We start from the raw sequence: 24,781 nt of genomic DNA on the forward strand, positions 1-24,781 counted from the left end.
CCGCATGCTCCCCTCGTTTAGTAGCACTGCCGAATTGTCGACAACGAACATACAAACAAACGGGCAACCCCGAGATGTCGGCCTTACATCGCCGCTGGCTCTCCAGGACATCCAATAGCGAGCTCCGCATCTCATATCCCTTCAAGGGATACCCCACTTGACGGAGACGGCGGCGTCGGTGAGCCCCAACGCTTCGGAGTCGGTGTGCGTGGGGCAGATGTGGGATGGACTAAAGTTCCGGCTAAGCCGACACTGACCACAGCTTCCTCTCATACACAACGGGTGCATGGACTGACTACAGGTCTATGGATCAATCGGCGCCGTCGTACAACATGCCGTCTACCGATAGTGGAGGCAGGCTTACTTGCTGTCACGCCGCCAAGGAACGTCCTGCCATCCCTCGTCGATTGGCGTCGGTGCAACGGGATTCGGCTGCGGCATCTCCATCAACGGAATTTGCTCTGGCTCATCTGCGATTCTCCAAGGTCGTGGCCAGCTGGGCCGCTTCACGGTCGGCTCCGGCTTCGACACCCCCTGGTGTTCCTCCATGTCCACCGTCGCCTGCTCCTGCACGGGCACAGGGACGGGAACAGGCGCCGAGTCCCTTCTGGTAGCTGTATCCCTCAGATTCGACCACACGGTGAGGGCAGCAACGATGAAGCGGTCTTTGGCGGTCTGGAGTGCGCCGGCGGGAGCATGCGGTTGTGCTTCGGGCAGCGGCATGGGGTAGGGTGTCACGAGTGGCCCATCTACGAGCCAGTGTGGGCCGCGATCCTCCTCGATCTCGCGCTGGACGCGGCGGCGCTGCGCCTGCCGGCCGAGGAGCCCGACAACTGCACAGAGGGCCGCGAGAGCCACGCTGCCGCCAAGCACGCCGCCAACGATAGCGCCGACATTGGGTCCGCTGTTCTCCTCCACTTTGGGCTCGGGGACGAGGAGGCGGAACCCCGAGTCGTAGAACGTGATGCTGTGCAAAGCCACCGGGCCTCCGGAAGCGAACACTCTCGCCGAGTACTCGATTGACGGGTCCAGAGTCGCGAACCACACTCGTTCGGCTTGATAACGGTCTCCGCTGAGGTCTAGACGCGCGGGTCCGGGGATTGAAGGACTCAGCCGGATGTCCAGGATGCCAAAACTGGGTCCGCGAGTCACATTCAAGCTGATCCAGGAGCTGTTCGCGGGAGCGCGGAACGTGATCTGCGCACCTCGCGGGATGACTATGCCGTCCGCTCCGGCTGGCGCGACAAGGCGTGATAGGGCCGGATGATGGATGTCACTCGCATACGCGCTCGTCGGGAGCCAATCGTCATGGTTGCCGGGGGCATATGTGAAAGGGGTCCGCAGACTGTCTCCGTCGAGCAGCCGCCAAGTTGTTATGTTCACAGCCGTCAGGCTCTTACTGAAGGTCAGCAGGGATGCATTCGCAAACTTACGCAACCGTCGCCATCCGCGTCGTCACTTCTATCCTCTGGATGACGGTTGACAGGCCCGCGTGGACTGTGAGCGGGGTCTCTTTCCAGTGACCTTCGGCCAAGCCTATGAGTCCGCTCGAGGATGATGCGCGGTTTGGGACGTCGGTACTGTTACGGGTGAAGTAGAGATCTCTGAGCGCCCCGCTGCTGTTGTGAAGCCCTCCGTACACATACACCGGCCCCACAATGGTGGTGATGTTCAGACTGGCGGTCTGATTGACGGCGAGAAGCGCCAAGTCCTCTCCATAGGTGCCATTCACCTTCGTTCCGTTGGAAGCGTAGTTCATGGCAGTCTGATTTGCGGTGCCGTACGTTGCCGCCCAGCCCGTCTGAGGTAGCGAGGCGATCGAAAGCGAGATGTTGAACTCGAGTGATGGCCAGTCATTCGTTGGTGACTCATCTCGTGGTTTGAAGGAGTGTATATAGGCAAGAGATAGTGCTGGTAAGCACAGGGCGAGTAGCAACATGTCAGGTGTGTAGATGAGTGTTAGTCGAGGAGGGATGTACGTGTTTCATGGCGACGCACACTCGTCGCGCCAGACTGCACTGCACCGCCGGGCGGCTTCTCTGTTCTACCCGATAGTCGGTGCAGTGGAGGGTGAAAGAACCATTCTCACAGTCTGTGCTTCGGGACGGACGTGCAGAGATGTGGCCGGTGCTCGAGCGAAGTCGATTTGCCTGGGGATACCGTGCAGTGCTCACGGCCCGTTGATGAGAAGCTTTCTCCCTACTAAAGAAACCCCGCCAACAATCTGGGCAGGGCCTCAATGCATACTGTATTACCTGAGCTCTGTCAGCGCCGTCTGCCAGCCCCGAGACACATGCACACTGCACACACGGCGCTGATCGCTGTGATTTGCAGGCACCGAGAGTGATCTGCCCACATTGATCTTATCTCGGATCAACGTCGGGTACGTCGGGTAACGCCGCCGATCCCCAGTTCGGGGCACCATGTTCGCAACGCCCTCTTTCGTGTGTGCTTGACGTTGCGATAGATGCTGCGATTGTTGTTGATGCTGTTTAACAAAGGGAGTGACTCCAAGAGGTACATACATGCATCACTAAGGCGTTGGGTGCCATGTTCTTGCCTGACGCGTCCGTCGCCGAAGTCCGACCGCTGGAAGCGCACTTTAACCTCTACTAGTCCCCGAAGAGGCTCAAGCGGCCCGCGCCGAACGTTCAGATCCGTTCGGCTGCACTCCGCCACTGGCCTGCATCCCATGTAGCCTGCAGCCGAGCAAAGTTTCTGGATCGACCGGCACTAAGCACGAGATAACCTCTCCACGGCATCGGCTCCTGTTCCCCACGTCGTTCGCCGGGGTGGGACGCAGCCAACTGTAGCGCATTCGAGCGTGGGGCATGCGCGGGGTCTGCCGCTGTCCACTAGGCACTAGGGCCGTGAAACGACTAGACAGAGGATGCCATGCAGAGCTGGGTCTGCTGATGCGGTGGCAACTCGGCCAACTCGGGCACCATCACCTTCCCAATCGGCGCTAGGGCCACAATAGACCGCGTTAGACCGTCTGCTCACGCTAACACTCGGCTCCCACCGCCCGTCCCACCACCGTGCACATGGCGCACCTCAGCAGCGCGCGTCAGCATACCACCATTTCGAAACCGCACTCCACCCAGGCAGCCTGTCCGGCCCGGCAGTCGACATCCTCGACACCAGCACGCCAGCAACCGCGCTAAACTAACCCTTCTTCACCACCACCAAGCAGACTAGCAGCGCTCTTCACCGGGTACGCTACCCGGTCTGCACGCTTTACGACGCCGTGCTATATAACGTCTCCGGCGTTGCATCTTCCCGGTCCCAACCTCCTCCTCCTCTTCTTCTTGTCTCCTGTCTCCTACACTCCGCTCTTCACTCCTTTCAGCCGCGACTCCGACGACCTCGACCAAAATGGCCCTCGCCCCCTCCACGCAGAAGTCCACCAGGGTCTCCCCCCAGAAGGAGCAGCCCAAGGGTCACTTCGCGGCCAGTGAGTACAGCTCATGCCCGAGCGCGCTCTCCGGGGCACTGAGCGGGCGCCCTTTGCGCAGAGCAAGTACTAACAGAAACAGACAAGTACACGTACTGGCGCCGGAGCATCCTCCTCGGCATTATCCTCTCGGCCTACCTGGGCTACACCAAGGGTGGCGCGTACGGCTGGGTCCCGGCCCTGGTGACGTTCTACTCGACCGTGCACATCTTCGAGTCCATTGCCAAGAAGCCCGAGGGCATCTTTGCGCGCCTCTTCCTCGTCGTCACGAACCTCCAGCGCATCATTGACTTCGAGGACTTTGTCCTCTCCCCGTTCCGCAGCCAGGTCAAGGCTGCCTGAGCGAACAGGCATATACCCCGAGCCTTAGACTGTACCACCATGTCTCCGCGTGCTGATAGGTAGTTGGAGTTCTGCATCAGATTATACTGTTGTCCTGATTTCTAATTGATACACATCTAAGGAAGAAGGCCGCGGAACGGTTGGAGAAAGAAAGTCTAATCTATGGGGAGAAGAAAGGCGTTCGTCTACTCTACTGACACCTACTGACGCCACTGACGCCAGCGAAAGGTTTACTTCCACTTGCCATCGTTCGGGAGGAGGAAGCCGGGGTGCGTCACAGCTAGTCCAGCCATACAGAGGACCATGATGAAGCCGTCGAGCCAGATGAAGTACACCTCGTGCGTGATGACGTACCCGCTCCAACCCTGGGCGAGCTCGACGGAACGGTAGATACCACGAATGTAGATCATGAGGGTGGCCCAAGCAACGCCAGCGAGGAGGATCTGCGCCTTGCGGACGTCGCGCTTATCCCTCGGGCCCTCGGGCTTGGTGACACTGCTTCCCTCGCTGGTCGGGAGGGCGTCCTCGGGGGTCTTGTTCTTCCTGCGACGGAGACACTTGCACGACATGAAGTTGTGCAGTTTGGCAGGGTACGGCTTGTGGAACATGACGCGGACGATGAAGTCGATGGCGAGGACGACGAAGATCGTGGTCGTCGCGAGCTGGAACAGGATACCCGCCAGCATGATGTGGGTGCTCTCCGTCGTGTCCTTGTAGTCCTGGGCTGCTACGGCCGCACCACCGCCTCCGACGGCCTGCAGGATCAGAGAGATGATGTCCGCCGCGACGAAGATGATGATGTACGCGTTTGGCGGGATCAGCGAGTACTCGGACCCGAGGTAGCGGATACAGAAGCCGAGGAGGGTGTAGTCCTGCGAGAGTCAGCGATTGTCTACACGTTCCTTCTCCAATCTCCCTCCGCAGTTTACTCACCCAGGCAGAGAAGAAGACGGGGCCGATGATAAGGCAGCACGTCTGCATAATGAACGGGTCCCAAAGGAGGATGTTCTTGTTCGACCAGAGGCGGCCGGCCCAGCCGATAATCTCAAGAATACCGCCGACGACCATCGTTCCGATTGCCGAGGCATACTTGAACTTGATGGCCAGGACGAGGTGCACAATCGTGAGAAGCGAGAACACTACCGTATACGCAACTGTCGACGAGAGCGAGGGCGTGTACCCGTACGGCGACTCGGACGTCTTGCCCTTGTGCGCTTCCTTCCAGGACTCGAGCGCACCGGGCGTGAGCGTCTCCGTTTGGCCGTTGAAGGTCACCGTCGTCAGTGTCGGAGCCTGCGCATAGACGCTGGCGGCGAACAGCAGTGCCGCGGCTGAGAGGCGAAGAAGTCTGCCCATGACGTAGGGTCGTTCCTAGAGTGGTGGTGGTGACAAAAGAAGGAGTGAGGGTTGGAAGAGGTGAGCGACGGACTGCCAGTGATAAGCGCCGAGCTGTCTAAGCCTTGTCTCGGAGCGAGTATCGGCGTCGCTCTGGTCGTTGGTGACGGAGGGCAGGCACAGAGTCTCCGAAAACTTTAACCACGATAAGCCTGTGGTGCCGTTACGGTTATCAGCGGGGAGGGGTGGTGTCGTTATCGAGTGGCGGTCGTGGAGGTTTATAACAGTCGAGCGGACCAACTATCGAAGTCTTGGCGTCTCAATCAATGTGGAAGTGAGTGTTGTTGTCGAGACAACATTTTCTGACTCGCGACATGCCCGACTGCCTGCAGACGCCCACAGGTGCCAGGCTGGCCGAGGGCCATGGAGGCACGCTGAACGTTCTCCGCTGCTGTACAGGAACTGTGGAGCACCTCCGGCTCCGGCGGCCCTGCGCGCCCTTGATCTCAAGCCGAGGCCGGCCGCGCTGAGGCTCTGATTCGCTTTTCGGGGTATTGGGCTTCAAGCTGCATGCTGCATGCACGGTCAGGTTTGCAGGAATGCTCACTCAGCACGAAATTTTGGATGCCAGGTAGAGAGAAGAGGGCGGACTCAGGACGGCGATGACGTCTGCCCGACCCTTTTGGCCGGGGTTGGGCCCTGGGTCGCCGCTCATATCCTATCGCTGCACCTGCAGAGCAGGCTGCGGATATACGACACTCGCCTGGAGAACGGCGAGTATTTGTTTGGTTCACCGCGACGATCCTGGTGTTACCCACATCATGCTGCTCAGTGTACAGCAACGAACGTTCGACGTCAAACCGCAGTCAAGGAGGGGCCAGACAGTGTCCGATAGCCACCGTACTGCAGTAGCGAGGCTTGTGCGCCGACCGGCGGCGTAAACGGCGAACGCACACCGTGTAAGCGTCGCGGATCCGGAGACCGTCGGTTAGCGTTTGAGGAGAGCACTGGATCTCGAGTCCAGAACGACCCAACTACATGTCAGCGTCAGAATGCTCGCTTATGGTGACAACAGCAATCCCCAAATCTTTCTCAGAGCGCCGAAGCAGGAACAGGAGGGCAGGGGGATACTTTGCGCCGCATACTGCGGGGCTCGGTCGATCGCAGTTTGCAGTCGCGATTCATCGCTTTCATGACTCGAAACCCCACATTATGAGGTCTGGAGCCAGCGCGGGTGGTGCGCGCAACATCGTACTGCGGAGAGTTCACAACTGAACGTTAGTTTCAGATTCCACGATAGTCATCATCGTTGTCGAAGGCGGTGCATCAGATGGGTGATGCCGAAATGCCGAGCGTGTTATCGCAACGAGATCTGCTGCGACACGGCGATCAAGCCTCCGTCTCAGGTCTTGTTGGGGGTCACAGGCTGCGCTCAAGGTCGCCCCCATCCAGTCCCCTGAGCTCTGTCATGCACCAACTGATTGTTGTGCCACCCGCCCCGACAAACTCCTAACTACTGCTTGGTGCCGATAGTGCACACCATACGCTGGTCCGAATTGTCGCTTGACCGTGAAAACTACAAATGATCTTCGCGATGCCGAGTGCGGAGTTGACCGTACGTCTATACACAATCGGGAATCAAGAGATCGCTCACGGTGGGGCAACGGGCGATGCCGCGCCGCACGTTGGCTCGCGATGCAGACAGTCGGCCTCAAGAAGAGCTCACGACCTCGCAAAGAACGCTGTTCAAGAGACTGTAGGGTGATGTCAGCCAGGTGCCCACCCCGGCTACTTCTCGGTCTTCTCCGCGGCGTCCTGTCGGATGTGGGCGGATGATAACCTTGATCGCGACCCCACTGCTGCCTTATGATTGACGGTTGGCTGCATCTCCTTTCACTGAGTGGACTGATACGACTGCCAATACGACAGAATGAACACGACCAGCACCAAGTGGGTGCCATCCTTGACCAATGACGAGTGTACGTGGTCGCGGCCTTCCAGCGCTAACTTCAGGCGACGCACTTCTCTGCGGGCCAGACGGCATGTTCCCAGTTGAGGAGATGGTGCTCGCAGGTAGGCGGCAGAAAGTGTACAAGAATGTGAGTCCCCCTACATCAACCGCTGACAATCAGCTGCCGAAGACGTTCCGCCATCTTCTGCGGGAGGGTACGCGCAAGTTCGCCGATCGGGTCGTGGTCTCCTCGCCGATCCCCTTGCCGGCCGACTTCTACGCGCGAGAGGAGCTCACCTTCCAGCAAGTCTACGACCGCGCCTTGGCGCTTGCCGGCATTCTGCGCGAGCGTGGAGTCAAGGTCGGAGACAAGGTCGCGCTGGGCGGGAACAACTCCGCCGACTGGGTCATCGCCTTCGTTGCGCTGCAGCTGCTCGGCGTCAATGGCGTGCTCCTCAACGCAACTCTGACGCCGGAGGCGCAGGTGCACTGCCTCGCTCTCACGGGGCCCAAATTTGTGCTCGTTGAGGAAGCTATGGCGGGAGAGATTGGCCCGCTCGCAGATGAGCTCAAGAGCAAGGGCGTTGGGCCCATCTGGTGCTGGAGCAGCGTCAAACACCTGCCCGCCGCGGCGCAGGCGGGCGTGCAAGAAATCTCGAGCCTCAAACCTGCCGCCGCGCAAACCGTGCGCGACATCGATGCCGGCACGAGTCTCGAGGGACTCGAGGCTGACTCGGACGCGTTCATCGCCTTCACATCGGGCACGACGAGCATGCCGAAGGGCGTACTGCTCTCGCACCGGGCGGCGCTGCACATGCTTCAGACATCGCCTCTGATCATGGCACGCGCGCTCTTGCGCAATGGACGCACTCTTGATGAGGTCATGGAGTTGATGAACACGCCCCCGCCCCAACAGCCATGTCATCTGATGGCTACGCCCCTGTTCCACGTTACGGCGCTGTGCGGCGGCTTCATCGCGCAGTACGCCTCGGGCATCAAGTCCGTCTTCATGCGCCGCTGGAGCGTGCCGGAGGCCGTTAAGCTTATTGTGGCCAACAACGTCCAGTTCCTCGGTGGCGTACCGGCCGTCGTGCAGAGTGTGCTGCAGTCTCCCGACCTGCCGAAGGACTGGGTGTTCAACCGCTTCTCGTACGGCGGCGCTCCGCCGCCGACCCGTCTGGCCGGAGACCTCGTCAAGCGCTGGCCGGGAGCTATGCCGTGAGTGTACCAGCCCAGAATACGCTGACAACCAGGACCCACTCGTGGGGTATGACAGAGCTCAGTGCGATGCACGTCGGCTTCTGCGGGCCAGACTACGTCAGCAAGCCCGAGGCCGTCGGGCCGCCCATGCCGATCAATGAGATCCGTATCGTCGACCCGGAGACTAGGGCCGTGCTCCCCACCCGCGGCTTTGGCATCATCGAGGCTCGTGGCTCCAACATGATGAAGGGATACTACAACAACCCGAAGGCGAACATTGAGACTATCAACGAGGACGGCTGGCTGGACACGGGAGACATGGGCTTCATTGACGAGGACGGCGACCTCTGGATCCGTGATAGGGGTGAGTTGTAGTGGCGCCTGCTTCGCTGACGTTCAGCGAAGGACATGATCATCCGTGGCGGCGAGAACATCGCGAGCGCTGAGGTTGAGTACGTCGTGAGCCAGGATGAGCGCATGGCCTGTGTCGCGGCGGTTGCTGTGCCGGACGACGTGCTCGGCGAGCTCGTCGGCATTGCTGTTGAGCTCGCCCCTGGTCAGGTGGTTAGTCCCCAGGAAATTATCGATTTTGCGGATGCCAGACTGCGATACCCCGCCCGCCCAGTCATTTGCGTTGTGTTTGACGAACTGCGTAAGTTTACCGGAGCGAGCCCGACTGACCCCAGCACGCGGCGCGACGAACAAGGTGCTCAAGAACGAGGTCAAGAAGGTAGTCCTTGACGCTTGGGAGAAGCAAGGACGCATGCGGGGCGTCAAGGCCAAGGCTAGACTGTAGAGTCTTATCAGAAGTACATCACGCATGGAGGAAAGAAGTTCAAGAAGAATGCCACACCTACGTTCACAGTCGAAACGCATAGTCCAGGAAAGAAAAGCAGGCGCGCGGGAGCGCCACCGTCTCCGTCCTCTCGACGAGCTCACTGCCCTATGGCTCAGTTGGCTAGCGCGTGGAGCTGTTACGTTCAGTAACATTTAACTCCGAGGTCCACGGTTCGAGCCCGTGTGGGGCAGTCTTTTGCATCTCCAATGCATTTGGAGGTCAGTTTTGACGGCGCCGAGGGTTGTCGGAGAGTGTCGAATGGGAAGTGAGGTGTCGAAGGGTCGTAAGGGTGGAAGTCCGGTATGGGTGCCACTAAAAGTTGAGGACACAATGGGATCAACTGGGATAAGCTAACTACTCAACGCTTCAGGAGCTCACTATGCCCATCGCGGTCTAGCAGCTATTAGCAGAAGCTTTCCGCTCGAGTATGCCTTTCCCCGTTTCCTCCATCGACACTGGTCCACTTCAGAGCCTGGCATGAGCTCAGGTCGCTAGCGCATGAGCTCACATCTCGCGCCCTAGTCGGCCAGCCCCAGAAGAGTTGTCGTTCGCGGCTGATGTTAGGTCAAGCCTGGGATGAGCTTGGTCGCTATTGTGACAGCTCACCTGCAAAGGCCAACGGGCTAAAGCGAGGTCAGCCAGGGTCAACGTCTGAGGGAACAGTCCAGAGAACGATCGCAAGCTTGAGGGCTGGTGTCAGCTCATGGGGCGTCAATGATTAGCTCACTGTTAGGCGCAGGAGCCAGCTCCTCCCTCAGGCAGCAGAGCGTGCCACACTTGCTCTTGTCGTGGCTGATGTTAGCTTCGGTAGTGGGGTGACAGCTCCCGCTGAATCCAGCTGTGCAACTAGGCCAGCTACTCGCTCTTGCTCATGTCACGGCAGAAGTAAGCTTTAGAGAGATAAAAGCTCGGCCCAAGGCTGGACTCGGCTACGTCTCGAGCGATGTAGCTTTCTCATCTCTTCGCACGAGACGCTCGCACTGGTGTCAGCTGTAAGATTCATGCCCACCAGCTCACGACGAACAACCAGCCCGACTAGATCTCATTCTGGGTCTGGTGTCAGCTGGAAACGGGATGAGATTCAGCTCACTAACTCCTTCTACAGTATCGCAGCCTGCAGTCAGCTGATAAACCTGCCCACCAGCTCACAGTTTGCCAATCCCCGACGATCCCGCCCTGTCAGCCAAACCATGGCATCTCACTGTCTTCTGCTGCTGAGGGTCTGCGTAATCCGTGCTATCATGTTCGATGGGCTTGCGCAACGCTATTCTCCATAGTGAGACTGAGGTCAGCTAAGCAAAACCCACCCTGAAGCTCCCTTGTCCCGCCAGGCCTTCTCTCTTTCCCACTTGACTGTGAGGCTGCTCGTTCCAACTTGAGAGGTGCTGGAGTCAGCTTTCGACGGAGCTTGACTAAGCTTACGCTCTCTGCATCGGATCAAAGCACAGCAGTGACCTGAGGTCAGCTTGGGTGCCACACAATGAAGCTTGCCTCCGTCCGCTGTTAGCTCAAAGGCTTGGGTGCGTCGGGCTTACGGTTCCCCTCCCTATGCCATCGGGCATGCGCCTAGTTGGAAGGAGACTACGCTGCCGTCAGCTCGAACTCCAACATAAGAGCTCACCTCCGCTAGAACCGGCGGAGTGATGGCGAAAGCGTGGGACACATTGCGCTTTCCACTTGAGTCGTGACACCTCGTTTCTTAGCACGCTTCCCCATCTGATCGTCGCTTCGACATTGCGCCCCGCTCACTGGCCTTTCTACCGCGCCTATTTAAACGTAGTGGCACAAGCAATTGCTTCAAGTGAAGTGTGGAACGTTGCAAAGACGCCGAACACGCCCAGGCTGCCAGTTCAACAGCTACGATCAGAGATGCATTCGCTACGCCCTAGAGTTCTATGATTGCTATACTGGACACTGCCCTAGATGATCTAACCGGCGTGCTCGACAATCTCCGTGACGAGCTTTCCGTCGACGACCCTGCTCCGCATCTGTTCGGGCACGGGGCGCTCGACAAAGTCGCCGTCCTCGCCGGCGGGAATCGAGATGTTGAGCGCGGACGTCTTGGACGTGACAACCTCGACCGTGTCCATGCACTCCTTGCTCAGGAAGATGTTGCCGCTATCCGTCGTGTCGACCTGGACCGTGGGGCACATGCCCGTGATCTGGACCTCGAAGCTGGGCGAGCTCGTGACACTGACAGACGAAACGACGGATTCGAGCACGACAGACGTCTTCATGCAGTTCACCATTGTGAGTGCGTTGATCTTGCCGTGCACGCGCAGTACGGTGTTCTTGCAGTTGAACAGGTGCACCGTGTGGTGCAGCGCCGTGTCCTTGATCTCGAGATTGCGCGCGTCCTCCTGGTTGTCGACCGCCCACTTGTTGCCCTCGAGCTCGAGCTTGGGCGGCTTCTTCGCCGGAGCTGCGGGCGCACGGGAGAAGCCAGCGGGCTTCGCCTTCACGGGCGGGCCCTGTCGCTTCGACGGCGACACGGAGCGCTCGGGCACCGTTCCGGCTGCGCGCAGCTCGGGGTTCTTGTGCATCTGCTGCGAGGGGTCTACCTTCTTCAGGCCGGAGGTGATCGCACCGCCCTTGTTCAGCGACGCGAGGAGGGCGGCGTGGCCACCTCCGCCACCGCCGGAGCCACCGCTAGACGGGGTCGGGGCGGCGGGAGCCGGCGGGGGAGGAGGCGGCGCGGCCGGGGCAGCTCCCGGCGCGGGCATCGAGTCCGGAGCAGGCGATCCCTGGGGTTCCAGACGACGCCGGTCGTGTGCCACTGCTTGACGCGACGAGCATGCCGAAGGGCGTACTGCTCTCGCACCGGGCGGCGCTGCACATGCTTCAGACATCGCCTCTGATCATGGCACGCGCGCTCTTGCGCAATGGACGCACTCTTGATGAGGTCATGGAGTTGATGAACACGCCCCCGCCCCAACAGCCATGTCATCTGATGGCTACGCCCCTGTTCCACGTTACGGCGCTGTGCGGCGGCTTCATCGCGCAGTACGCCTCGGGCATCAAGTCCGTCTTCATGCGCCGCTGGAGCGTGCCGGAGGCCGTTAAGCTTATTGTGGCCAACAACGTCCAGTTCCTCGGTGGCGTACCGGCCGTCGTGCAGAGTGTGCTGCAGTCTCCCGACCTGCCGAAGGACTGGGTGTTCAACCGCTTCTCGTACGGCGGCGCTCCGCCGCAGCGGCGCCCGGAGCCACAATGCCGGCGAGAGAGTCGTGCTGAGATCCGGTCGGGGAACGGAGCGAGGCTGAAGGGCCGAGCGACTGCTGCGAGACAGCGACGTCCTCGAGGCGCGAGGTGACAGCTGCACGTTAGCTAAGAGCTCGCAAGTACGATGGCTAGCGATGGATTGGGACCACCCAGATGATCCGAGCGGCCCAGCTCTGCGACTCCTACCTCGACGCGAGCATTATGGGGCGAGCACCATAGTACTCTCTGAGATATCGGGACCTCTCTACTCACCCTCGAGTCGCTTACTGCGCTGTCAGCTACTGAACACCTCTAGAGCTGCGACCTCCACCTTCATCTCCGCCCCGCCCGACGGCTGTCGTAGCTTCGTGGGCGACACCTCCTCCCGCCTCTTTTTGAAGTCGCAGCTCAAACACCAAGCCCCAGTCATACTCACATAATCGTGCTCAACGAGTGAAGGCCCTGGGGCTGTTGCGCCTGTGCCATGGTGAATGAGTGGTTGAGGAGTGCAGCAGCTGGTGCTCAGGAGTATTGACGTAGCATCTAGGGACGTCAGATGTGGGGGATCTTATTCGAGCCACACCCTATCGATCGCGATGACGATCACTCCGCCGAGGCACCGAACATACCGAGCGAAATCGCAGTCGATGGTCCGCACGCATCGCAGCAAATCGTGTAAAGATCAATTGTTACATCTATCGAGTATCACTTGTAGGTCACGATATTATCTACGTATCTTCGCTTCAATCTTCCAATGCAGAACAGGCCGCGGCTCCTTACACTCCCAGTCTCTGATCTCACTAGACTCCCTTCTCTCTGATGATTGCTATGCGCTCTACTCGCTCGAATCCTACTCGGCCAGGCCGGCGCACAGCTCCCTCAACCTCCGCACCAGCATCTTGCCGTACGCGTCCTCACCGTCGCGCTCCATGACGACGTCGAGGCGGTCGAGGACACCACGGAGCGAGGCGGCGGCGCGCTGCAGAGCCTTGCCGCTCGTTCCGCCCGCGGTTGCGTTTAGCGCCTTGCTGTACGCCAAACTGGCACTGAGGCCCTCGGGACGGACCGGGCTAGTCTCGCTCGCGTAGTACAGCATGTGCCTCCAGATGAGCAAGAGGGCTTCCTCAATCATATCTGTGGGGTTAGCTGATGACAGGAGCCGTGTCAGCTGCAGGAAGGCAGAAGATGGGGCGAACTCACTGTTAATCATGCTGAGGCGCACAGCGAACGCATCGTGCAGCTCCTGCACCGTCTCGCCTTCGATGCCGGGGATGTCGACGCGGGGCGCGTCATCTCCGCTCGCCAACTTCTCAGCGACATCGTCATAGGCAGCACCCACATCCTGCGCAGCCTCGGCCAGCTCAGCGACGAGCTCGACCGTCTCGCCCACGCTCGGGGCGGATGCAGCAGACATGCCATGGGCGGGCGCGCGCGCAACACCAGTTACGAGCACGGGCACACCCTGGCCAGCCTTGAGGCCGCTCGTCGTCTTGACCAGGTACTGGAGGATGATCTGGTTGAGACCGAGGGCCGCAGCGGCGCTTCCCTCAGTCTCGCCGTGGAGGTTGTCGGCCCACGAATTGTCGAAGAACTTGGCAGCGAGGCCGAGGACGGCGTAGTGGTACGCTCCGAAGGCGGTCGGGTTTGCCAGGTCCTCCTGCGACACCTTCGGCACGACAGCGGTCAGGAGCGCAATGATGAGGCGCGACTCCTCGATGCCCGGGACGGTAATGTAGGCGGCGTCTTCGCGGAGCAGGACCACGAGCGACTCGCAGTGCGCGTGCAGGAACGAAAGAGCGTGCTGCACGCCACTTCGCGTCGGGTTGGCGAGGATGCGCACGAGAAGCTGCAGGGCGGTGATCAGCGCGCTATGCTGACGCTCCACCGTCTCGAACGCCGAGACCTCAGAGTAGACATCGTCGCTGAACGGCTGCGCGGCGATGAAGCCACATGTCGCAAGCACCTCGAAGATGCCAGCCTCGACGAGGTCGTCGGCGCCCTTCGAGGTGGCAGCGTACGCGGTCAGGAAGGCGATCTTCGACTCGTACACCCAGTAAGCGTGCAGGTTCTCGGGCTCGGGAGAGAGGCACTCCTGGAGCGCCATCTCACGGTCCTTGATGCTGCGCACGAACTGGAGCAGGAAGCCGCCCTGCGTCAGCGGTGTCATGAGCGACTGGCTGCCAAGGGAGACAATGCTGGCGAGAAGCGAGTAGCACTCGGTCTTCCACACATCGCGCATGTCCATCGCATCACGGCAGATAACGGCGACGAAGCGGTCCTTGCGTGCTGAGAGCACGAACACAGTCTTCTTGTGCAGAGGGTGGTCGGGGTCGTCGGGCACGAGCTGCAGGTATTGCGACACGGCGGCGTACAGGTTACCGCGCGCGTTCTCGGTCGTTCCCGGCTTGACAGCGGCGTCGATGACCTTGAGCAGCGTAGCGCCTAGCCGGTCAATGGGAAGGTTGGTCGAGTCGAACACAGAAAGGACGTTTGCGAGGGTCGTGAAGGCGACGAGAACAGCCTCGCACAGCACCTCGAGAACACCGGGAGCAAGGTCGTTGTTGAGACGGTCGAGGATGGCGTCGAGCAGCTCGAAGAGGAGCACCTCCTGGCGGTCCTCGGGCACGTTGTGGAACAGCATGACGAGCGACACCTTGAGCACTTCGAGCCATGACGTCAGGAACGTGCCCTTGGCGATGTCGATCTCGGTCTCGCGGTTCTTGATCGACAACCGGCGGAGGATGTAGTCGATCTCACGGCCCATCGCCTGTGCCGATGAGGGGACGAGGTTGGACTGGCGAGCGAGGTGGCGTCCCTGGGCACGGAGAGCGCGGCCAAGGAGGTCGACATCGTACCACTCAGATCCGGGACGCTTGTACTGGTCAAAGTTGAAACCGGAGAAGAACTCAAGCACCTTGTTCTGGGTCGCGTCACCGGCATCCGCCTCCGTGAACTTGACGTCAACGGCCGACACGAGGTCGATGAGCAGCGGCGGGCGCTGATCATCCTCATCCTCCTTGTCGTCGGAGAGCAAGTTCTCAGCGATGAACTTGGACGTCGAGCCGCGAGCATCGAACGCGAACGTCTGCAGCGCCGTCATTGAGAGGATGAACTTCTCGTAGTCGAGGAAGGCAACGAGGACGTCAGCCGAAGTCTCGACCTCGTCAGTGTAGGTCGAGGCGATGCCGAGGCCGGGAACGTCACGCATGACCTGCGGGCAGGTGCGAGGGAGGGTGGCGAGCTGACGAGCAGGGAACGCCTCGTAAGACTCGGCATACGCCATCGTCGGCGGGCCGGTGATCGAGTTGGCGAAGAGCTGATACAGAAGCTGGGCGCTCTTCGACGCCAATACCGGGTGCAGCTGGATCATCGGCGGCTGGTCGCTGAGCTGCTCGAGCGTGACACCGAGACAAGACAGGCGCGAGTTAGGAGCACGCGGGTCCTGCAGTCCGAGCTCACGTGCCCGGAAGTCGAAGCCGAGCAGGAAGTGCGCGAGGTTCGGACCGCTGCTGTCCGCGGTACCAGTGACGAGAAGATCGAGGATGTTTGAGCGGATAACGATGGGGTGAACCTCATCCGACTTGGCGGATAGGACATCCTTGACCTCCTGGTCAATTTCGGAAGGCGCCAGGTCCTCGCCCTCAGCCTCAAGGCGGGTGTAAAACGCCTGCGCGATGCGAAGCGACTCGTCAGACGACTCGATGATGCCGGCGAGACGGTTGACTGCCCGCGAGTACTCGCCTCGGAAGATGTCTGTCGTCGATAGGAGTGGTGACTCGGCAAGAGACGAGATAATCTTCAGAGAGACTAGCGAGATAGCGAGGTCGTTGTCACCGACGAAAAGCGCGATGGAAACAATGTTCGAGAGGCGATTGAGGAGATAGTGGTCGAGAGACTGGAAGCTAAGCGGGCGCTTGAAGCCAGACGTCGACGCGAGGGTGAGGAGTAGGACGTCGCTGAAGACGAGCTGGATATCGAGGATCCTGTAGTAGATGCGGAGGACGTGGAGGAGAACCGAGTTGACAACGGCACTGCGCGGCGGGGACATGTTGACTACGTGGTCGATCACGTCGGCCATGGGGGTGAAACAGTTCGGGTCGCTCAGGATGCGGAGGAGGACGAGGAAACCCGGCTGCTCAGCGAGCAACGAGGCGGTGCCTCGGACAGGTGAGAGCAGCTCGGTGAGGTCGAAAGTGACAAGCGTCTTCTCAATGAACGCAAACACGGCGTCGAGGAGCTCCCAGTGCTCTCCGTCCTGGCTGTACTTGCGACCCTTGCTGAGCATCACCCGGTCGATCACGTACATGGCGCCGCGACGGAGGGCATTGTTCACCGTAGCATTCGTCGACGGCACGAGCGCAGTCAGGAAGCGGATGTAAGCCCTCGTCAGGGGGTACGAGCCGGCCTCCTCCTCGTTGATCTCCATACGCTGCATCCAGCCGATGGGCGCGGGCACCCGTGAGTTTTCCCGGACGTCGAGTGTCGGGTCGGCAAAGGTGACGCGGTCGTAGTTGTCAACAGCAGTCTTGGCGACCGCCTCGTCGGCGGTATCTCCCCGGCTCGAGACCAGCGCCGTGATCGTGTCCATAACAGTCGCCTTCAGCTCCGTGTTGATGTCACAGTTGACGAGATCGAAAAGAGAGGTGAACGGACTCGGCTTGTGCTGCAGGATGGCGGCGCGAGCAAGAGCAGAACCCTTCACGATCGTTCCCAGCAACCTCATCCAGCCGTCCATCAGGTTGAACTCGTCCTCGGCCATCGGATCCAGAGAGATCTGGTCGGTCCGCTTGATCGTCTCGTACAGATGCGGCATCATCTTGATGTAGTGGTCGACCATGCGGATGAGGTGACTGTAGCTGTATGGCGTGTCCTTGAGCTTCTCGTAGCACTTTGACGCACACGTCGGTCCGTTCGCGATCGCATTCAGCATATCCCAGAACGCAACGCCGGGGTATGGGTTGCGCGTGTCGAGCACGACACCCGTGAACATCGGTTCGTCCCAGAACTGCTCGGCGCTGTCGGGAGGAAGGTTCTTAAACACCACCGCGACTAGGGCAAGATACGCCTGGTAGTTGGCGACTGGCGCCTGAGATCTCCGCAGGCTGACATCCTCCTCCCGGTTCTTTAGGTTGCGCAGGAAATTGCGCTTCGTGCCGAGCGTAAACGTGAGCGAGTCGAGCTGCTGATACAGGAACTGATTGTTCGCCGGGTCGGAGCGCTGCGCGAGAGCATATGTCGGGTCCTCAGGAGTGTTGTCGAGGTTCACGACGAGACCAGTCAGGAACTGGAATGCGCCTCCTGCGACAGCCTCCTGCAGCTTGCGCTCCGCACCGTCCGTGTCGAGGTTCACTGACGGCGGCAGAGCGGGGTTGTCACGAACAGCGGAAAGATAGAACAGCGACCAGTGGAGACGGGCAGCCTCCTGGAGTGGCGGAACGGCCCACTTCTCGCCGAACTGACGTTAGCTCCGTGAACAAGAATTCAGCTACTCACGACCTGATGCACAATCACTCGCAGAAGCTTGTTCGCCGCTGACGGGTCCGCAATTCCCTGCTTCGGGCTCTGGATATACGCGGCGACGGTCTCGTAGCGCGGATCAGACTCGGACAGGGTGTCGATCGGAGGCGTGCTCGCCATGAAAGTCGCCAGCATGGTAGCTGCGACGGCATCTGGTCGCGTGCACTTCTTGAGCCACTTGACGACCTTGACAACCTGGGACGCCTTGAGGAATCCAGCCTGGGCGAGCTGACCGACAATACCAGCGAGACGGTTCTGCTCGTAGCGAAGGCTGCCGACGCGGAAATTGACGAGCTCAAGAGCGGGGCCCGAAGCCTGTGTTCGGACGAGGTTGTCCAGACGAGTGTGGATCGCGTCAACCTCATCTATGGCCACATCGGCGATGTATCCGTTCGGTCCCTTCTCGTCGAGCAGATCCTCGACCCAGATTCGAAGGTCGTCGAACGGCTGACCGACCTCGGCGTCGGGGCCCTCAGTCAACCGCAGGAGCTCCGAGACGAAGTCGAGCAGCGCCGTCTGCGCCTCATGCAGGATATACACTGCAATCTCGGCATCTGATCGTTCCGGGAAGCGGGGACGCTCCTGGACCGCGGTGAGCGCGAGGACGGCAGCGAACAGGTGCGACACATTCAAGTTGTCCGCGATCGTGTTGGTCGTCACGAGCAGCTCATCCTTTACGCGGACCTCGACACCCTCCGACGTCGTAATGGGGGACTCGGCGATGGCCTTCTTGTCTGCCTCGTTTGGTCCGGGGAGCGCGGTGAGGGCGAGGATCCAGGGGCGGGCGGTGTCGAGGGACGCAAACAATCGGCGCACAAGGGAGGTGGTCGGCTGGCTCGCCACGAGAGCGAGCAGATGCTGCAGCTCGGTGAAGAGGGACGGGTCCCACTGTGCGAGTGGGAGCCGCGACATGGCGAGCAGCAGTTGTTGGTAGGTGGGGGGTGGGAGATGGGTAGCTCGAGGGGAGCTTGTGATGATGTCTGTCTGCAGGACGTCAGTGAAATCTCAACAACCAGGAGCGTCGAGGGGCCACAATGAGGTGGACCACGTGGATTATTCTATTGCCTGTTTTCTGATTTCCTCCTGCGTTAGGCGTCCCAATGGTTTTTAACCAGAAATGGAAGACTCACGCCTAGTCACGTGTGGCACGCCTTGCGGTGGAGCGGGGTCAAATGACGCTTGCCATGCACGAGGTAAACAAACGTCTAAGTTACAACGACCCGAACTCGAACACCACCAAGCAACCTTGCATCGCGACTCGCCCCATCCCATCCATCCACACCCAAACATGTCCTCAAAGACCACAGGAGGCAAGGGCGGAAAGGCAAAGACCTCGTCCGAGACCCGCGTCCTCACCACTCGCTCCTCCAAGGCCGGTCTCCAGGTATGTCCTGCCCATGAGCCTGCATCTCGTACAGAACTTTAGCTCACACCGCATCCAGTTCCCTGTCGGCCGTATCCACAGGTATGCACGAGATTACTTCCTCAGGGAAGTGTACGAACAGTCCTGACGAGCTCAACAGGTTCCTGCGAAACAAGAACGCGAACAACGTCCGTGTCGGTGCCAAGGCGGCCGTCTACGTCGCGGCGATTATGGAGTACCTCACCGCTGAGGTGCTGGAGCTTGCCGGTGAGCCCTCTCAACTGTTCAAAGAAGTGGCTTAAGCTAATCCATCCAGGCAACGCCGCCAAGGATCTGCGAGTGAAGCGTATCACGCCGCGCCACCTGCAGCTCGCGATCCGTGGCGACGAGGAGCTCGACCTGCTCATCCGTGCCACCATCGCTGGCGGTGGTGTTCTGCCCCACATCCACAAGGTAAGCTATTTGAAGTTGACTCCAGCTGACTCTCCAGAACCTCATCACGAAGCCGCAACAGAAGATCCAGAAGAAGGTCGCCTAAGCGCGCAGTGCGCAGTACTTGTCTCGGCATCTGTATACCTACCTCTGTCTTGTTTCGCTTGTGTATGGACTTGGCTTTCTTCGCTTCGCTCGTTTTCTTATGCGCCTATGCATCATGTTGTTCCCGGAAGATCTATGCGCATTCTACAGTAAGCCGGCTAGTGGCTAGGCAAGAAATTATACGGTTGGTTTGATACTTTTGCTGGCAAACGGCGGCAAGCGCCACAAGATCGCCGTCACTCCTCCTCACAGTCAAGATACCTGTCGTCCTCAGAGATGGTACCCAGCGACGAGCTCTCCATCGAGCTGCGTCCCACACTCTCTTCTCCCCAGTACACGCCCTCCGCCTCGTCTACTCTCCTCGTGAGCTCTCTAAGACGGGCATTGACAAACATGGCGTCGACGCCAATGGCGGGTCCGCGCTGCTCAATGGCAAAAGACGCTGCGATGGCACCCCAAATCGACGCCGTCCGACTGTCTTGCGTAGCGAAGAGACCAGCAAGAAGTCCACCCATGAACGCGTTGCCCGCGCCTGTCACGTCCTGAATCTTACCCAAGGCCGTGTGATACGCGGGCACCCAACCGGCCCAGTCCTCGGCGAGCGTGAAGCTTCCCTGTGCTCCAGCGCGGACGACGATGGACGGCACGCGCCCGCCATACATGACCATCCGGCCCTGGAAAAGACGCGCGCAGGTCTCGACATCAGCGTCGGTGTCGAGGATGGTCTGCAGCTCGAGGTGGTTGGGGCTGGGGTCAGCTAGCGAACATCGGCAAGCTCACCTGAAGACATCGAACTGTCGTGCGAGGGCCGCATACGTCGACGTAGACACCTCCTCGCCCTCGCGAATCAGCGGCTCCCAGGCTAATCGGCCACGCCAGCCTTCACGGAAGCACACCCGCGCGTCCTCGAGTACCTGCTTTGCGCGCTCGGCGTCGCATACAACGTGCACCCAATGCGGAGGCGGGTCCGCCAACGGACTGTCCTCTCTGAAGTAGTCTGAGAGCACGAGCCGCTTCGGCGGCGAGAGGTACTCGAACGTTTGCTGGCCCTCTCCGATGATACCGCTCGAGTACAGGTTCAACGCGCGCGTGGTTGGTTCAGCTCTGGGACGGAGCCAGACTGCCTCCTCGCCGAGACCGAGGAGCTCCGTCCGGTACTCGGCGGGCAGGTCGGGACCGCAGTCGGCTATGTATCCCACATTCTGGGGTGGTAAGAAGAGCCGCGCACCCGTGGCGGCGTACACTCCCCCGCCGCCTATCTGCATCGTCAGCTTGGGATGTAGAGAACAAAGCGGAGTATAGTGACTTACTGTGGGGCGATCGGTCGGCTCGCCCGTCGCATCGGCTGCGAAGTGGTCGAGGATGAACGCACCTGGACATCGTTAGCAGCCATGCATGGAGTACGTACCAAGGGTCACGACGCGTCCCCGGTCGAGAGTGAAGGACTGGGTCGGCGAGATGGGCGAGGTGGGTGCGGACATGCAAACAGGGTATATGAGCAAAAGGGAGAAACGACGTCACAACGGAACATTGATTGCCACCCAAATATCCACAGCTCGCTTGCCCGCCGTCCCCCTCTTCCTAACATCATCCTCATCCACTCCTGCCATCGCTCTTTCCTTATTGACCTCGACCACTTACACTCTCTCACCCCCGCTACATCTCACACTCGCACAGCACTAAGCAGGTAGAGCGAGGCTAGCCCTCAAGATCACCACCATGGCGCCCGCTAAGCCGAAGCGCACACCCTCGGGCCCCTCCACCAGCGCTAGGACCGTGGAGGTTCACCACTCCGACTCGCCGCCCTCATCACCATCCACGGAACGCTCGCCTCTGCTCGGCGATCGTCCGCGCGCCTCTCGACGCAGATGGCGCCCCTTTGTCGGTTGGCTCGTCCTTATCTGTCTCGTTGCTGGTGTCGCGGTCGCCTTCACCTCGGTGGGGCTAGATGACCCCTCGGACGATGCCGAGCCAGTCCAGTTTGCCGAGCCCCGCGTCGACATCCTGAACATTGACGATGCTGGACTACACCTGAACCTGTCCATGTTGGCGGGCGTCGATGCTGACGATGCTATCGCCCAGGAATCGCACGGCAAGTGGTGGAGCGCGGTGGCGAGGCGCACGGCCCGGACGGCAATGGGCCTCGGCGTCAAGGTTCTCGATGTGGACGTGTCTGAGATCGCCATCTATGCCGGCTCGGAAACGAGCAAGCTGCCCCTCCTCCAGATTCAGGTGCCGGAGACGCTCTCGGTGCCGGTGATAAGGAAAGACGACCCTCTCGAGCCCTTCAGCTTTGAGGCTATTGCACTCCCGATCGCTCCAGTCAGCGAGTCCTGGGACTGGCTCCAGCAGGCGTGGAAGAGCAACGACGCCAAGCTAGTCGTCTCCATCCCGCAAGCCAAGGTCAAGCTCCCCATAGCCAGCTTCTTGTCCTACTCTGCCTCGGACCTGACCGTGCCCTTCGAGGGACGTAGTGAGTACCACTTCCTTTCTCTCTGCAAGGCTTACTCGAGTCCCGCGGAGTTACTCTCTCCCCACCACCCTGTTCTGACACAACAGTGCCGGTTATCCCCAACTTTCCCAAGCCTGGCCATCCGCTCAACCTTACGCAGCTGGTGGACCTGAGGGCGTACAATGTCTCGACCGACGACGGGCTGCGCATCACTGCGCGCGCAGCTGTGCCGAACCCTGGTCTGCCAGCAGACATCGGGGAGAAGCTCGACTTTGGCGTGCCCTTCGACGTTGAGCTGGAGAAGATCCCCGTCGCGCAGGGCGTTGCCACTCTCTCAGGAGTTAGCCGGACGCACATCTTCGTCTCTGTCAATGGGCTCGGCACGAATCTGACAGGCAAGGCGGAGAAGCCACTCTCCCGCTTCCTGCAGCGGTTCATGAAGGGTCTCCCCAACAGCGTCACTGTGCATGGGCAGGCTGAGGCCGATCCAGGACTCCCTCGCACGAAGCCAGCACCCACCTACCTCGCCCAGCGTCTGTCCGACGTCGAGGCGAACCTGACCTTCCCCGGCCCCGACCCCGTCCCCGAGCTGGTGAAGAGCATGTCGATCGAGGACATGTCAATCGAGCAGGCCGAGGACGGCGGCATGGCCGCGAGTGGCATCATGGTAGCGATCCTCGAGATGCCCAAGGGTTTGGAAGGCGTCAAGCTCAACGTGACGGGTGTGCGCCCCGATGTGCTGATCTACGACGGCGAAACGACCCCTCAGGACCCGTACGACCCCACGCATCCGCCCGCGCGTGCATTCTCGCGTATCAGCACGCAGGAGTTTTTGAATGCGACAACGACGGCGGGCGACGATGGCGCCGTCGTCCGCGCGCCGTTCAAGCATCTTCCCCTCCGCGTGCTCGAGGGGCACGAGAGCGTGTTCCAGAGCTTCATCCGCAAGATCATCCTCCAGCGCGGTGCCCTTGCGGGCATCGACGGCATCGCAGACGCCCGCGCGTCTCTGCCCATTGGGGACATGGACGTCGCCGGCCTACCCGTCAACGGGAGCATGTGGATCGGCCGCGGCACGATCCTGGGTATGAACCTGTGAGAGAAGCTGAGCCACTCGAATCCGAAAGTGTTGTAGAATCCGTGTTGTGTCGTCCTCCCATAGAAAGCCATCATTAAGTGTAATGCAAGATTTATCCCATATCGATACAGATTTCTACAAGTCGCGCACGCCACGCTCATTCCGCTCTCCGTCGGGGATGACGACCTCATCCTCATTCTTGCCCAGCGCCTTGCCCAGCCTCTTCAGCGCCTGGTCCAGCGTCGATCCATCGACACCAATGACCTTTTCGAGTTTCCGCCTGTCGGCCGCCAGGAGCGCGTCCCGCAGCTCGCCGCCCGCCATCGGCGGAGGACGCTTCGTCTTGACCTTCTCGCCCTTCTCATCCGCGAACAAGTCAGTCTGAAATCCCCACGCCCTATTCCGGGCCAGAGAGTGGGCCACCTTGCTAACAGCCTCCAGAGAGGAGACGGCGTCCTCAGCTTGTCCTTCGCCAGACTTCAGCGCCAGATCGAGCCTCTCGCCCAGAGCGAGGAGGATGGGGTAGTGGATCGCGACGGCCGTAATGACGAAAAGAGGACGAAGGGACTCGGTAGCCGACACCTCAACGAGCGCGTCAGAGGACGCAAGGGCGAGGCCAGGGTTCGCCTTCCAGTGTCGCTTCAGCGAACGGGCAATCTCGGCAGCCAGCTCGGATTTGCCCGCCTCGCTGGCTGCGCGGAGAGCCGTTCCGAGCAGCTCGCGGGGCATTCCTGTAAGCTTGGAGAGATCCCTCGATGTGGCCGGGTCGGCGTCCTCGGAGCTGCCCTTCAGTAGGGGGAGACAGGAGAGGATATCGTCTAGCGCACGCTGAGCCTCGGCAGGCGACGAGGAAGGCGAGAGCAGACGCCATGTAGCAGCATATTCGACGCGTTGCCTGTCCTTCTTGCTTGGTCCGGCTTGCTCCGCCTCAAGAAACCACTGTCGTCAGCTTCCTACACAACACCATAGCTGAAGGCAGGGAAAGGAGGACTCACGCCGCGCTCCGTGTACGCGTGCTGGGGCTGATACTCTGTCTTGCTCCTCTCGACGGCGGCGGCGATACGTGCGGCGCGAGCATCAGAGCGCGCCTGAGCTGCGGCCGCCTCTTCAGCCGTTTTCGTGGGTTGCGCCTCTGTCGTCGCCATGATGTTCCGAGTTGAGGAGGGATGGGGTTGTCACCTGGAGCCTGTTGTCAACAGTCCGGTTTCCAACTTTTGGGTGGCAAAATGGCCAGGAACGCGGGAGCAGATTGTTCAGAAGGTGGACATTGCGGAGGTGATCGAAGACGCCCTCCAGAACGACGCTCGAGGTGGACACCTGGAGTGTGCTGACGCGATGCTCGCGATGAGCACAAGCATATGCACTTATGCAGCGAGCATACCTGATGAGAGCTCTGGGTTCTCACAGCCTTGACTTTGCCCGCGACTCCTTATGGCAACTCTCGACATTATGTACAGCTCGCCTCCCTCGCTTATCACCCGCGATTAGCGGAACCAAAACGAGCCTAATGACG

At 60.3% G+C, this 24,781-nt stretch overlaps 10 protein-coding genes and 1 non-coding gene across 11 annotated transcripts; 5 read left to right on the forward strand and 6 right to left on the reverse strand.

Moving 5' to 3' along the window:
- Nucleotides 1-141: 141 nt before the first annotated feature.
- On the reverse strand, nucleotides 142-1,759 carry A1Q1_00154 (uncharacterized protein; the record flags this gene model as incomplete). The annotated part of the gene is made up of 3 exons (XM_014326482.1): nucleotides 142-229; nucleotides 365-1,345; nucleotides 1,434-1,759. 3 exons carry the CDS (start codon nucleotides 1,757-1,759, stop codon nucleotides 142-144), a joined length of 1,395 nt encoding a protein of 464 aa, XP_014181957.1.
- Nucleotides 1,760-3,375: 1,616 nt separating this feature from the next.
- On the forward strand, nucleotides 3,376-3,796 carry A1Q1_00155 (uncharacterized protein; the record flags this gene model as incomplete). The annotated part of the gene is made up of 2 exons (XM_014326483.1): nucleotides 3,376-3,454; nucleotides 3,516-3,796. The coding sequence occupies 2 exons, from the start codon at nucleotides 3,376-3,378 to the stop codon at nucleotides 3,794-3,796; spliced, it is 360 nt and encodes a 119-aa protein (XP_014181958.1).
- Nucleotides 3,797-4,026: 230 nt separating this feature from the next.
- Nucleotides 4,027-5,152, reverse strand: A1Q1_00156 (uncharacterized protein; the record flags this gene model as incomplete). Its single annotated transcript, XM_014326484.1, has 2 exons — nucleotides 4,027-4,668; nucleotides 4,730-5,152. The coding sequence occupies 2 exons, from the start codon at nucleotides 5,150-5,152 to the stop codon at nucleotides 4,027-4,029; spliced, it is 1,065 nt and encodes a 354-aa protein (XP_014181959.1).
- A 1,909-nt stretch (nucleotides 5,153-7,061) lies between these two features.
- A1Q1_00157 (long-chain-fatty-acid--CoA ligase) lies at nucleotides 7,062-9,023 on the forward strand (the record flags this gene model as incomplete). Its single annotated transcript, XM_014326485.1, has 4 exons — nucleotides 7,062-7,110; nucleotides 7,169-8,300; nucleotides 8,366-8,637; nucleotides 8,683-9,023. 4 exons carry the CDS (start codon nucleotides 7,062-7,064, stop codon nucleotides 9,021-9,023), a joined length of 1,794 nt encoding a protein of 597 aa, XP_014181960.1.
- Nucleotides 9,024-9,221: 198 nt separating this feature from the next.
- A1Q1_t217 lies at nucleotides 9,222-9,311 on the forward strand. The gene has a single exon. It is a non-coding gene; the product is annotated as a tRNA-Asn (tRNA).
- A 212-nt stretch (nucleotides 9,312-9,523) lies between these two features.
- Nucleotides 9,524-12,807, reverse strand: A1Q1_00158 (adenylyl cyclase-associated protein; the record flags this gene model as incomplete). Its single annotated transcript, XM_014326486.1, has 9 exons — nucleotides 9,524-9,575; nucleotides 9,629-9,674; nucleotides 9,727-9,743; nucleotides 10,211-10,219; nucleotides 10,270-10,384; nucleotides 10,428-10,547; nucleotides 11,054-11,950; nucleotides 12,013-12,524; nucleotides 12,758-12,807. 9 exons carry the CDS (start codon nucleotides 12,805-12,807, stop codon nucleotides 9,524-9,526), a joined length of 1,818 nt encoding a protein of 605 aa, XP_014181961.1.
- A 364-nt stretch (nucleotides 12,808-13,171) lies between these two features.
- A1Q1_00159 (structural constituent of nuclear pore) lies at nucleotides 13,172-18,750 on the reverse strand (the record flags this gene model as incomplete). The annotated part of the gene is made up of 3 exons (XM_014326487.1): nucleotides 13,172-13,467; nucleotides 13,522-17,764; nucleotides 17,815-18,750. 3 exons carry the CDS (start codon nucleotides 18,748-18,750, stop codon nucleotides 13,172-13,174), a joined length of 5,475 nt encoding a protein of 1,824 aa, XP_014181962.1.
- Nucleotides 18,751-19,126: 376 nt separating this feature from the next.
- A1Q1_00160 (histone h2a variant) lies at nucleotides 19,127-19,739 on the forward strand (the record flags this gene model as incomplete). The annotated part of the gene is made up of 5 exons (XM_014326488.1): nucleotides 19,127-19,222; nucleotides 19,281-19,303; nucleotides 19,362-19,468; nucleotides 19,518-19,654; nucleotides 19,692-19,739. 5 exons carry the CDS (start codon nucleotides 19,127-19,129, stop codon nucleotides 19,737-19,739), a joined length of 411 nt encoding a protein of 136 aa, XP_014181963.1.
- A 235-nt stretch (nucleotides 19,740-19,974) lies between these two features.
- On the reverse strand, nucleotides 19,975-21,219 carry A1Q1_00161 (uncharacterized protein; the record flags this gene model as incomplete). The annotated part of the gene is made up of 4 exons (XM_014326489.1): nucleotides 19,975-20,485; nucleotides 20,555-20,997; nucleotides 21,049-21,083; nucleotides 21,147-21,219. 4 exons carry the CDS (start codon nucleotides 21,217-21,219, stop codon nucleotides 19,975-19,977), a joined length of 1,062 nt encoding a protein of 353 aa, XP_014181964.1.
- A 238-nt stretch (nucleotides 21,220-21,457) lies between these two features.
- On the forward strand, nucleotides 21,458-23,289 carry A1Q1_00162 (uncharacterized protein; the record flags this gene model as incomplete). The annotated part of the gene is made up of 2 exons (XM_014326490.1): nucleotides 21,458-22,211; nucleotides 22,298-23,289. 2 exons carry the CDS (start codon nucleotides 21,458-21,460, stop codon nucleotides 23,287-23,289), a joined length of 1,746 nt encoding a protein of 581 aa, XP_014181965.1.
- Nucleotides 23,290-23,403: 114 nt separating this feature from the next.
- On the reverse strand, nucleotides 23,404-24,413 carry A1Q1_00163 (uncharacterized protein; the record flags this gene model as incomplete). The annotated part of the gene is made up of 2 exons (XM_014326491.1): nucleotides 23,404-24,195; nucleotides 24,264-24,413. 2 exons carry the CDS (start codon nucleotides 24,411-24,413, stop codon nucleotides 23,404-23,406), a joined length of 942 nt encoding a protein of 313 aa, XP_014181966.1.
- Nucleotides 24,414-24,781: the final 368 nt, after the last annotated feature.

The sequence above is a fragment of the Trichosporon asahii genome (genome assembly GCF_000293215.1).
Source record: "Trichosporon asahii var. asahii CBS 2479 unplaced genomic scaffold scaffold00018, whole genome shotgun sequence".
In the NCBI taxonomy this organism is placed as follows: domain Eukaryota; kingdom Fungi; phylum Basidiomycota; class Tremellomycetes; order Trichosporonales; family Trichosporonaceae; genus Trichosporon; species Trichosporon asahii.